The sequence below is a fragment of the Carettochelys insculpta genome, chromosome 23, assembly GCF_033958435.1.
Source record: "Carettochelys insculpta isolate YL-2023 chromosome 23, ASM3395843v1, whole genome shotgun sequence".
Taxonomy (NCBI): Eukaryota; Metazoa; Chordata; order Testudines; family Carettochelyidae; genus Carettochelys; species Carettochelys insculpta.
In genome coordinates this window covers 21,555,808-21,569,300 of record NC_134159.1, presented here as the reverse complement: position 1 = coordinate 21,569,300, position 13,493 = coordinate 21,555,808, and the positions used below count along the sequence as shown (strand labels likewise).

Genomic DNA, 13,493 nt, shown 5'->3' with positions numbered 1-13,493 from the left:
CATGGCGGGAGGGGCTAGGCCTAACAGCTTGGAGAGTGGTCATCTTATGCTCTTCTCCCCAGGTGCCCCAGCAGGCATGCCAGGTGGGGAACCCGAGATGTACGTCCGCTGCAGTGACCCCAACGTCATTTGTGAGACAAAAAATATGGTAAAACCTTTAAAACCTGCTTGCCAAAATAAAATGGCAATCCAGTGGAGTGTCCTTCTCTTTTCTACTGATTGCTGTATCTAAAGCAGAGACACCATGCCCCAATGGGTCACTGGTCTGCAATGGCACAGTATTGGGTGTGACTAGGTTGTGACTGCCTCACTCCCCTGCTAAAGAGGGGCAAAACTTTTCTTGCCTGCTCATCATTTTTGCAGTGTGGATTTAATACTGCAGCTTATACCATGATTCCTCATGCCACACTGCATCATACGCAGAAAGGCCAGATTTGAAATGCTGGTGGGAAGTGTCATTTTTGGACACCCCAGCTCTCCAGGTAAGGGTCACAGATAAATTCTTCTGAAATCAGAGGTTCTAAAACCAGCAGGAGGGAAGGAAATAAAATTGTATCCTTTGGATAGTCTGTCAAATCTAACCAGGATTGCTCTGCTCTTCTTTGCAGGCCTGTATGCTGAGGGTGGTGGTTGTGGGAGATGTGAAGGGTGCAAATGCACCCTCCATTGTCTGGTTTCTCTTCCTTCCTCCCTGCTGTGTTGTGCAGGGGAAAATCTACAGGGCACGATGGGGACCCCAAGGGACCCTGGCAGCTGTAGTTCCTTGGCCAGCTCCCTGCCTACATTTCCAAGAATGTTCTTGGCCACAAGTGACAGAAAGGCAGGGGGATGAGGGATTTTTTTTCCACTTGCAATATTACAGCAAGATCCCAGAAGGTAATTTCTATAAAAAGTTTATCACTGTATAAATTTTTAGTGTGTTATAACAAAATCATTTTACCGATCACTGTTTCCACTCAAATGTTCCATTAACCTCTCTTATGCACACTTGTTGCATGATTATTTTGAATTCCTTTATATTTAAAAAAAATTGGCTGTCCACATTTACCAAAAAAGTAACTCTTCCCCCTCCCTGAAATTCCAGGGTTTGAGCCATGACAGCATCCAAGAACTTACAACTTAGATGTTACAAGGGTGAGGCCATACAATTGATTGTTCGATAAATGGATCAATCTAACTTCTGACCCCTTTCTGTTCAGGCAATTAAATTTCTGCATTGTTTGATCCACTCCCACCTTCCTATTTCTCTCTATGATGTCCTGATCGAAAGCCCATTGCCAGTCAAAACCTGTCATTAACCTCAGTTGGCTTTGGATCAGGGCCTAAAAGCGTCGCAGTTATAAAGTAGTTAATATTTCCCCTGAAGTGCAGCTCATGCTGTGCCCTGCGTTGTAATTTTTAGCACTGATTCCAAGTTTCCTGGGTTTTATTTTCAGCCAGGTGAGATTTAAATGAAAAACAAACTCACACACATAAGTGCGGATGGTAATGAAGGTGCTTGTTAATTGCTGCTACAGAAATCTGCTAGCACAGTAATTGGATTATGGCTTGTTAGAAAACTTGGGGAAAAATTCTGCAAAATCTAATTACTGAAACAGACCCAGAATGTGAGAGCCATTTGTATCCTCTTTTGTAATTAAACATGTTGGAAGAAGCCACGCTGTATAATAATTTAATAGGGTGGTTTAGGTAGATTCTGGAGCTTTCGGCTTGTGGAACTGGAATGGTGCAGGGGTTTAAAATAAAGGGAAAACAAACCACAGGGGCACTCACTTGGCTGGTTGGAGCTCTTGCTTACCTATTCTAAAGATGCTTTCTGACTTCTGTATTCAGGGTCCAGGAGAGCCACAAGATGTGTTTTTAAAAGTAGCTGGAGGACCAAGCCCACAGATCAAAAGATTTTTTGTTGCTATTTACACGTAAGTAGAAGAATCCAAATGTAAAAGAAAATTCTCCAGCAACCTTGTTAGAGCAAATAACGAAAAACCCGGGAACACTCCTAGTACGAGGGTTCCAACACATGACTTATTTTGTGGGCAAACAAAAACATGGAAGAAGAGTGGTATGATTCTTTTGGAATATGTCTGTTTGCAAACCCCAGGCTAGGATGGAGGGTTCTGAAGCTTTTTGTACAGGAAACTATGGGGAAACAACTGCGCAGTGAGGCCCAAATGAACCCCCACAGTAAAGAAGCCCACTTTCTGAGATACTGTTCTTTGCAGTGATCTGTGTTTGTGGCAGATGATGTCTACCTGAGTGCTGAAGGAGGGCTCAGGTGAGACAAAAGAAGAGCAGCTCCCTCTGGCAATATGCTTTTCATTTAGTTGCTTTAGAAAAATCCATCTTGTCTCACTTAGCTGATTATTTCCCCACTGTGAGCTCTGTGGGGTTACCATGTACAGCTGGGAGGAGTGAGCATGTAGGTAGGGAGATGATTTTCTCCCATTCAAATGATTTTCCAGACTCACTCCATTCCTCTCTGATCACTGGTGGGTGTGATACTGTGTATCCCCTGGCCTGCCTGGGTCTTGGGGAAGCAGCCCAACTTGACTTTCAATGAGACTTAAGCTCCTGAAACAGGAGGTGCTTTTGAAAATTTCACCGCTCATGCTGGTGTGCAGGATTGAAGTCAATTCACACGCTCAGCCAAACCCATCTCCTCTGGAATGACGTGGTTTTTAATTGGTGTCTGAGTGCATGTGCAAAACCGTTCTGAACCAGATGCGCAGTTCCCCCACTTCCACCTGCAGTTGTTCATTTTTGTTCACTTGGAAATGCCTCCTGAGCCAGCGTCACCTTTTCCTTAGCATCTCTTCTCTCTACTCCAGGGACTCGTGGCTTGCTGCTCCCATTCAGATCTGGCAGTTTTACCTTCACTCCCTGCATCGTGTGGATGTCAGCTGCATAACTGGCCAGCTGAGCCGCCTCTCCCTGGTTCTCAGGGGCACCCAGACGATTAGGAAAGTCAGAGCCTATACTTCGCATATGCAGGAGCTGAAGGTAAGCTCTGCAGCCAACTCCTCCCTTCCCCACCACAAAGAGCCTAGTAAGGGGTGAGTTGAAAATTAGCAAAATCCTTCACAATCACAATTATGAATGGACTTACACTGATGGTCCCAATGAAAATACGCCTCCAATAGCAAACCAATCCCATTAGGAATTATGAACAATTTACTGCCATAAAGTCTTCATTATAATTATCTTTTGATTAAAGTAGTCATGTGTAGGATCATTGGTACAAAACCCCAGAGGGCAAATTATCTGAATTAATGAGATTATCTGAAGACTAATAATTTCTTTAGAATTCATTTAGTTGTAATTATAAATGTGAATAAGAAAAGAGACACAAACTTCATTGCCCTTCCATAGATTAAAAAAATAAAGAAATCAGGGTTTGAAGGTTGTCCTCTCTGAGGCAGAACTTGGAGATGAATCCCCTGGACAGTGTCCAGAACAAATTCAGCTACCACTATAGGCTACTTTCATTGCAGTGGCTTGACTGATGTCTTGGAGATGCACAGCTTGAATTCTGGGTTAGTTTCTGATGGTGTAGGTCTGAAGTTAGACAGACTGGCAAGTGAAACTGTAACCCATTGCAGGAAAGTATGTGTGAGAAGGCAGGCCCTGCCTGGAGTACCCTTCTAGGGGAGGCCATGGACTGGTGTGCCCTAGTTTCCTCTTTCTGAGTCCTCCAAAACCATCCAGTCTTTCTTATTTGATGTATAGATCTTGTTGGGCGCATTCATTACAAAAGTGCCCCCACCGTAGTCCAGACTTTCCCCAACATAGTCTAGCCAGTACATGTAACATACAGTTTGAGAATCTCTTCCCCATCCCGGTTCTGCAATGCAACCCTGGGGTCCCTCCTCATGTTCTATCTTTCCAGTGCAGCCCTCTCCTGGTCTTTGTACCAGGACAGCATCCCCTTCCAACTGGAATGGAAAACTTCATTTCCCAGCAGGAATCTCCTGCCCCTGGCTCTCTCCTAGGAATACTTTTGTCAGGGGAGTTCTCCTCATCTCCCCAACCTTCACAGTTGCTCAGGGTCATGGAGATGTCAGTGTGTCAGTCCCTTTGCTGCTTCCTGGCTGCCATTTCCCACCACTGCTCCTCCTGGTGCTCTCAGCCCTCCAGGCTGGCTCTCTGGCTTGGGAACAACAGCCAGCAACACCTCTTACTACTTGCCTTCCTTCAGCATTTCCAGGAATCACCTTCTGCTTCCTGATGGGATCTCCTTGGCCTGACTGAACTGGTCCACTCTGACTCACTGTGCCTGTTTCTGGCCTGGTATAAACACCCACATGCCAGCCTCCTGCCCCCTTCACTGGACAAATGGGGACTACTACTCTGGCAGAGGGGAGCTAGGCCTACTGCACAGGGGCCAGCCACCCTGCGACCAAGAATATCAAATTGTTAGTGCACCTTTAGACCAGCCCCTTCCAAACCCTCTCAATGCTCCATGAGCTTTGCTCCATCAGTGTTAGTTCCGGACCAAGTGTTCCTGGACTGTGGCTGCTGCAACTTTTAGAGGGCCAGCTGGAAACCCCCAAAGCCTGCCTGTGTGTGGCACTGAGCACTCATTACTCATCCTGTTGCCAGCTGGAAACTGGTGTCCTTGCCAGCTCAGGAAATCAGGCCCTGTGTGTCTGAGAAAGTGGCCAGCAAACAACAGAGTCGTGGAACATGGGCCTCATCTCCCAGCCAGTGCTAAGCAAAGCAGGGTTCTTTTTGAGGCATTATATGGCCTTAGCAAATGGTTTTCCTTGAACTGTTCAGACGAGGTCCAGACTCTTTCCCAGAGCAGGTTGATCAGTTTCTCCCTTTTGCAGCATAAATCCCATGCTAATGTTAAGAAGCTGAGCTTGTGAGCAGTTGAGGAAAGAGCCAGGTCCTGCCAGATACAAATCTCTCTGGGGCCTCTCTTAGGGGAGTAACCCCTCTTCTCCTTGTTTGCTGTGTAAAATCACATGGGTCATTTATCAGGGTTACAAATCTCTTTGGCACCTAAAATGGAAGAGTGGGTTACTCTGATATGTCAGAGTACCTTTCCACTTCAAGTAGAACGTTCCAGCTGTACAGATAACCTGCCCTTCCCTTCCAGCCCATCAGACTGTATTCTGGTAGTAGATATCATATTGATAGGGCTCTCAGAAAAGAATTTGTAAGTACAACACAAATGCTGGAACTGTCTTTGCCAGTTGTGTGTGTGTAAAATAAAAACGATGGCTGTAGCATTGACATACATAACTTAACAAAACCAAATGCCTTCAGAGACCATCTGGTTTTCACATGGGATCTACTGACTCAAACATAGCTTAAATTTAGAGCCCAGTTCTATCGGCAGTGCTTTCTGGATATTGCATCAGGCACCCCCGGGGCAGTAACAGGGTTAACATTTCTAGCCGAGAAGAGCACTCTAGACTGGTGGTGTCCAGTTGAAATTTACCTGATTACCACAGCCCCCACTCCAAGACAGATTACTCATGTGGTGCAAGTTGCCCAGGGTCGAAGCCGCACCGTGCTACCGCCCCACGGCTGGAGCTCCTTCTGCCTCTGCCGGCACGTACTTGTCCCACCATGCGGTGGGGCGCGTGCACAGAGTGGCTGGAGGGGAACCTCACATGTGCAGCTCCCCTAGCTGCACTTGGCCACATTGCGCTGCCCTGTTCACTACATGTGGTGAATGGGAACATATTGGATACCATGGCTCTAGATGTTGATACTACGTTTTTCTTATTGAAATTCATTCTGCTAAGCCAAGTTCCTCTGCAGACAGGCTCCAAATATGCGACACAGCCAGAGATTTTACAAGGAAGCTAGAACTTGGTTTATTAATCCAGCCAGCTTTAATTTCTTTGTCTGAAGCCCACACTTCTTGACATTTGATCAGGGTCTACTTTATATTCCAAACTGGAGTATGGAAGGTACAGTAGATTAGCTCCCTTTCTGGCTCGATCAGAGGGCACCAGCTTGGTGCCTCTAAAAACAGCCGTCATGGTACATTTAAAAGTTTGTTTTAATTTCTTCTCCACTGTCTCTCATGCTGAGACTGCCCACTAATGGGTGCATCTACACCTGTATTCCTCTTTCGAAAGAGGTGTGCAAATGGAGCAACTTGAAAATGTAGATGAGGTATAAATTTGCCTATTTGGCACCTCATTTGCATATTCTAATTTTGAAAGAGCTTCTTTTGAAAGAAGAAAGCCAGCGTAGACGCTGCTCTTTCAAAAGTAAACCCATCTTCGAAAGAGTTGTTCTTCCCTCAAGGGAAGAAATGTGGGCTTTAGACAAAGAAATTAAAGCTGGCTGGGTTAATAAACCATGTTCTAACTTCATTGTAAAATCTCTGGCTGTGTCGCATATTTGGAGCCTGTCTGCAGAGGAACTTGGCTTAGCAGAATGAATTTCAATAAGAAAAATGTAGTTATCAACATCTAGAGCGTCGGTGTCCAATATGTTCCTATTCACCACATGTAGTGAACAGGGCAGTGCAATGTGGGAAGAACGATTCTTTCAAAGATGGGGTTTACTTTCGAAAGAGGAGCGTCTACACTGGCTTTCTTCTTTTGAAAGATGCTCTTTCAAAATTAGAATATGCAAATAAGGTGCCAAATAGGCAAATTTACACCTAATTTGCATTTTCGATTTGCCTCATTTGCATACCTCTTTCGAAAGAGGAATGCAAGTGTAGCTGCACCCCGTATGTTAGATTAACAGCACTAATTACTTTAACCTCACTATGCCGCCATTCCTAGACAGTCTTGGTTTTTTTCACAATTTTTTAATAAAACAATTTGAGCTGGAATGGGCCAGGTTCAGACCTAATATCCAGGACTAGAGAGATGCATCTTTTGGGGATTCTAATTAAAACTTTTGAACTTCTTTCCTGAGAGACGGAGAGGCCCCATCTGCATGTGCGGAGTTAGTTCCTACAGCTGGGTTGCTGCACTAAATTGTGGGTATTCCTGCATGTTTCCTGTAGGTGGATCCAGAAGGCGTGTTTATCCTCCCTCCAAATGGGGTGCAGGACCTGCATATTGGTGTGAGGCCCCAGAAAGCTGGCAGCAGATTTATTTACCTCAATCTTGTCGATGTGGAATACCACCAGCTTGTTTCGTCCTGGCTGGTGTGCGTCTCCTGCCGACAGCCTGTCATTTCTAAGGTACTGGGATGCACCCACCTAACAACGCTCCAACCTGATCACACTGTGTCTCACTCAGAAGCTAGAATGCTGTTGAGTCAGTGTGCAGTGGTGAAGAGAGCTACAGGCGTAGCAGAGAGTTCCTTTTGTTTAGAATGTTACCAGGTTCTGTCCTTACTAGGATTCATGGTCTGTTACCATCCCATTTTTAACTTCTCAGCCATGTTGATCCTACATATTACACCTGTGCAACAGCATGGGCTGTTAGCTGCTAGTTACATTTTATTTTCATGAGTGTAAAGTGAGCTGACTATTTTTACTGAACCGGTCACTACCAACTGTAGCAATAGACAGCCACAGGAATGGATAGCTATGTCACGATAGCCTTTAGCCAGGACTTCTTGTAAGAAATCAATCCCGGGCATTAAGTGTTAGAAACTTGAAAATCATTCATTTTGCGGGAGCGGGCAAGACGCAAGCTGTGTGTTGATACAACTTCAGGATGCGTCTAGACAATTTGTTATTATTTTGGACAGCCTTTTGCTTTCTTTGAAGTCTCTTCAACTTTAAAAGATTCTTCCCTTCACCAGGGATCTATTATAGGATCATAAAATGGATTTCTAAACATTTAGGACCGATAATGACAATATCAACCTGTCACTTTATTCATTAATCCATCCCTTGAAAGTAGCAGTTTTCTTAGCAGAAGCCAACACCAAAGTACTTGACTTCACATAGGGGCAACTGAGTACCAAGGACATAGGGGGAGCGCCAGTCATGTAATTACCGCCCCCCCACCACCACATGGCCCCTTCCCTTGTCATTTTGCGGGAGGACCAGGACAATGCCCCACCCCAGGCCCCATCCTTCTCATCTCCCCTCTTCCCCGACATGAAGCAGCCAGGAAGCAGAGCCATGTTGCTCCACTTCCCCGTGAAGCTGCTGGAGAGCGAGGGGAGCTGCCTCCTGCTGAAGGTGCCAAGCCCCCCTCCTCCCCCTGGCTAGTCCCTTTGAATGGCCAAGAGACTCTGGTCCCTTGCCACTCCTGTCTGCAACATTTGGTGGTGCCCGACCCCGCCTTATGCATCGCCAGTGCCTTCACATGCCATATACAATCCAATTGCTGTATGAATGACAACAGTAACGTTCACAGGGGTGCTCATGTTAGTCAGTAGCTACATCTACACGTGAAGCCTACATCGAAGTAGCTTATTTCGATGTAGCAACATCGAAATAGGCTATTTCGATGAATAACGTCTACACGTCCTCCAGGGCTGGCAACGTCGATGTTCAACATCGACGTTGGGCAGCACCACATGGAAATAGGTGCTGCGAGGGAATGTCTACACGCCAAAGTAGCACACATCGAAATAAGGGTGCCAGGCACAGCTGCAGACAGGGTCACAGGGCGGACTCAACAGCAAGCCGCTCCCTTAAAGGGCCCCTCCCAGACACAGTTGCACTAAACAACACAAGATCCACAGAGCCGACAACTGGTTGCAGACCCTGTGCATGCAGCATGGATCCCCAGCTGCGGCAGCAGCAGCCAGAAGCCCTGGGCTAAGGGCTGCTGCCCACGGTGACCATAGAGCCCCGCAGGGGCTGGAGAGAGCGCGTCTCTCAACCCCTCAGCTGATGGCCGCCATGGCGGACCCTGCTATTTCAATGTTGCGGGATGCGGATCGTCTACATGTGCCCTACTTTGACGTTCAACTTTGAAGTAGGGCGCTATTCCCATCCCCTCATGGGGTTAGCGGCTTCGACGTCTCACTGCCTAACGTCGATGTTAACATCGAAATAGCACCCAACACGTGTAGCCGTGACGGGCGCTATTTCGAAGTTAGTGCCGCTACTTCGAAGTAGCATGCACGTGTAGACACGGCTAGTCTCAGCAAAAACAGCACCTTAGAGTCTAACACATTTATTTGGGCACAAGCTTTCGTGGGCTGGAACCAAACCCACTCCATCAGATATCTGTATAATAACTTTATCTCTGGCCATCTGCCTTAGATACGGCCACAGGTTTAAGCAGAGGAAGCGCTGTTGGGTTTTCCCTTTGTACATAGAACTATTCCTTCTCCCTCTTTTATCTACGTAGCACAAATCCATGCCTGTTCAGGAAAGCACGTGCTTCACTGCCCCTGGAGTCTGTGGGAATACACACACGTTTAAGTGCTTTCCTAAATCAGGGCTACAGTGGCCTGATGCAATTAAGCATGTGCTTTACTTTCAGCATGTGGACAATCCCACTGAAAACCCTGCCATAAAACCACATTTGACCTCTGTTCTGCAAGTAGCTCTACCCTTGAGAACCCTTGGGACAAGTCAGTTCTGAAATTTAGTCACAGCAAAGGTATTTCCTATTAGTGCTGACTCTAGTCTGCTCTGGGATTTCAAGCCAAGGTGGTAAATTGGATTTCTCATGTAACTGTTGCTCATTTTTTGAATGCTTCCCTGAAATACCTCCATACTGGGGGAAGTTAAGCGCAACATTACAGCTCTGCTAGACTTGCCCTGGTAACAGCAGACTGACTCCAGTGTGCTGTGGGATGGGAATTAACATGGGGGCTGTCCTAATGGAAGTAAATTAGCTGGCTGGCAAAGCAGCTGAGCTAGAGCCCCAGTGGAGTCCCTTTGTATTAGGGCTAATAACCCCGCCTGGAAAAAGGCCTTGCTGCAGAACTCAGTCTGTGGGAAAGGCTTTTCCCTACTCGACCTGGGGCAAAAATGAAAGCAGTCTGTGCTGCCTGGCAGCTGAGAGGAAAGCAGGGTGACAGGCGGGGGTGAAAGTCTCCCCTGTGCAAGGCGTGTGCAGCATCTCAGTCATCAGCAGAGGGCTTTGAGCAGGGCTGCCAACCGTGGAAAATGATTTTATGGACAGTAGAAAAAATGAAGGACAACAAAACGTTTTCTCCCAACACCTTCTTACGTAATTGACAGATGGCTCACAAGGCCAAAAGCAAACAATATTCCACAGCCAACTGAACATGCTCCTATTTCTATTATACTCCCCAGCCCAAACTGTCCCCCCCAGCTTCTCTTCCCATCCTGTGAAGGGGAGTCCCAGGAGTCAGCTGCCTGTCTGGGATCTGGGGCCACCACCAGTGACTGCCCTGAAGTGCTTTACTGTCAGGGAGTCTGTAGGAGCCTCCTGTGCCCAGTCTGTGGCAGCCCGTTCCATTTCCCTAGCCACAGGGAGTCTGGCAGGGGCGTGTGCTGCACAAATGCCCACCAAATGTTGCTGTGCTGATGCTAGGGACACCAAGATAACAATAGCCTGGAGGACCCCCCCCTCCTTATGGTTTCTAGTCGAAACATTTTGAAAGGGATTTTCAGAACCCTGAGCCTTGGCCTCGGGAGAGTTCGACTGTTGGCTTTGGGGAAGCAGAGGCAGGCCAGACTTGAGTACTGTGGACCCATCTGTCCCTTGTTCCTATGAAACAGGGTCCTAAGAGATGTGAATCCAGTTTGCCTGACAATGATAGACAACTGGGACTAGAACAACAGAGAGTGGGGCCTGGGTAGGTCTTTATGGATCTTCTCATCCATATGCTTGGCAGCAAGAACAGAAGCATCTCTTTTATTCCTTCCGTAAATGGCCTGACAGCATCTACATTTGGGTTCTAGTCACTTTGCTTTTATGTTCTAATAACTCATTGCTGGGTTGTTATGAAGGAGTTTTCCTTCTCTGCAAACTTACTGAATATTCTGGTAGTAATTCCAGAACAAAGGGAGATTTTCCTTTGGGTGTTTCCTGCACCATTGGGAAACCATTGTGCTTTTCCTCCAGACCTGGCTTGTGTCAGGACTGAAATGACAACACTGTGACGATTTCTTATATCTAAACACAGGCATTTGAAATCGCACTCCCTGCTGGTGGAGGGAAAGGCTCCAACAAGCGGATCACATACACGAACCCTTATCCCTCCAGGAGGATGTACTTCCTGCATACCAACCGAGCAGACCTGCTGCAGTTCAAGGAGGACTCCTTTGAGGTAGCAAACCAAACAAAATGTCACCCACTCAGCAGGCCCACAAGTCTTTCTGGTTTTCAAGTCTCAGGGGTTTTCTAAGGTTAATGATTTTCCCCAAAGCTCAGTGGCTGCCTTTCAGAGATGCTGCTCTCATGACTTCAGCAGGAGTTATGGGAGGCAAACACATTTGAGAATTACTCCCTAAATGTTTTTTCTGCATGTCATGGTCTGATATGGCCCATTTGTTTTTTTTACCCAGAATCCTAGAATGCAGGCCCCACTCACAGCAAAATGACACCTTTTGCTCAGGGAGCCTGAACATAGATTAGTAAGCCCAAGTGGTTTGAGAGCATTAGAGAGTCCTTTGTAAGAGTTCGTTAGGGAAGGGTGGTGTTGTGTGAACTCAGTGGCTTGGGATGTCTGACAACAGGACCAGGCAGAAATCACGTCATGTTACTGTCACCACATTTCCCACCTGCCATGCCTGTTTTGTCAGCTGACAGACCCCTCTTGCAGCTTGGTGCACGTGTTTGTTAGCATGAGTCACACCGGTGTCAGGAGAAGGGGACACTTAGCACTGTCATGTTGCTCTTCTTGCAGATTGGAGGTGGGGAGACATACACCATTGGCTTGAGGTTTGCACCAAGCCAGAACACCGGTGAGGAGGAGATTCTGATTTACATCAATGACCATGAAGACAAGAATGAAGAAACCTTTTGTGTGAAGGTTGCCTATCAATAAAGAGGAGGTTTTGTGCCAGAGGATCAGTAGAATGACATGTTCCTGGAGCGTCTGTCAAAGCTTTCATCTTACCACACCTCTCAAGAGAGACAGCCCTGTTATCATCAGGTTTAGAGACTTTTCCCTCCATAGATTTTCTATTTCTGAATTCTCCTGGACTGTGTTTTTCTACAGACAGAAAACCGATCGAGCTGCTCTGTCAACCTAGCTCACCTGCTGGCAGGATGTGTTTTCTTTCTGTTTGCTGTTTGTCTCTATCTAATCAAGCCATGGCCAAGTCACTATGATTTATTGTCTGACTGAATTCTTGGCATATTACCACAACCTCCAATGATGTAACATAGCCATATTATTTACTCCTAAGGTGGGAAATGAATCCCTATGTTTTTATCCCCTATGCCTGGTCCAGATGATTGTCACGGTTTCTGTTATCCTTTGCTGGGCTGTTGGCTTGTTTGGATTTTTATTTTTTAAAATTCTTTTGTAACTGATTTTAAAAAGCTGCGTTTCCTGGGAGCTCGTTTGTAGTATTTTTAGCTGAATTTTGTACACCATGTTATGGTACTTTCTACTCATTCTAGTTCTTTATCTAAATTATTGCACAGAACCCAGAGAGTGCAGCACAGAGTTTTCTGTTACATGTCTTCTAATGTCTGCCAGTAGCTCCCCCTTGCATGCTGGAGCAAACATCTGGGTTGTCCTTGCTCTCATTAATCCCTTTAAATAACAAACAGATGAGAAGCTCTCCATGATCCATCCCATCACCTGCATTTCTATGAACTGTCCCAGAGGCTCAGCAGGTTCTGTGTGATTTCAAATCACGCAGCTCAGAGCTCAGGCATTGTTTGAATTGACAGAAAATAATCTCTTCTAAAGGTGAGCACTGGAGATGTCAAAAGTGTCTGAAGCTGGAGTTTTATTTAATCTGTGAGCAGATGGCATCCAAATCAGGTATTGCTTTCAGGACAGACATCTCAGAGAGAGGCAGGAGTGGGTAAGCATGATTCAAGCAATACATGTATGAATAAAGAGCTTAATTGTGGCCACAGGTCAAGGGATAGAACTGGGCTAACTGTGCTCCATATTAAAAAACAAGTCAAAGGGATTTAACGGTGAGGGTTGAAAATGGACAAGATTGGGCACTGACTCACCTGCAGGCCAGGGAGTGGCAGAAGAGTAGATGCATTTGCAGCGGCCTACATGAAACAAGTGGGTGATCTCAGTCCATCAGCGGGTGCCCAGGTGCCAGGCGGACCCCCCGGCTGCCAATCTCAGTGGGGAGCCCGTGAGAGGGAACTGCCTTTTCACTCACTGAGATCGTCCTCTCAGAACACACAGACATGGGGTGTGGCAGTGGCAGCTGGTACAGACCAGGCCCCGTTGTGTGTTACAGGCTGCCGCTCTCCTGTGTTGTATTGCCTTCTGCCTCTGGAGCCCAGCCAGCAGGTCACACTCCCACTCCCCCTACGGTGGATGTGACAACAGGCAAGGGGCCACACCTGGCCTCAGACCCTATCTCCCTACCAGATACTACATCTAGCCTAGGCTTGAGTCTCTTCTTAGGGCTTGTGTTTATATGCAGTGCTACACAGGTGCAGCCATGCTGCTTCAGCCCTGCAGTGCAGATGCTCCTGTGC

At 46.7% G+C, this 13,493-nt stretch overlaps 1 protein-coding gene across 2 annotated transcripts in view; it reads left to right on the top strand.

The window, feature by feature from the left end:
• NPHP4 (nephrocystin 4) overlaps positions 1 to 12,733 on the top strand; it is a 111,987-nt gene extending 99,254 nt beyond the window's left edge. For both annotated transcript variants that reach the window (XM_075018163.1, XM_075018162.1), the window contains exons 25-30: positions 63 to 148; positions 1,834 to 1,919; positions 2,829 to 3,000; positions 6,983 to 7,162; positions 10,993 to 11,136; positions 11,716 to 12,733. In XM_075018163.1, coding sequence (XP_074874264.1) covers positions 63 to 148; positions 1,834 to 1,919; positions 2,829 to 3,000; positions 6,983 to 7,162; positions 10,993 to 11,136; positions 11,716 to 11,856 — 809 coding nt within the window. In that variant the 3' untranslated portion in view covers positions 11,857 to 12,733. The remainder of the gene's footprint in view (positions 1 to 62; positions 149 to 1,833; positions 1,920 to 2,828; positions 3,001 to 6,982; positions 7,163 to 10,992; positions 11,137 to 11,715) is intronic.
• Positions 12,734 to 13,493: the final 760 nt, after the last annotated feature.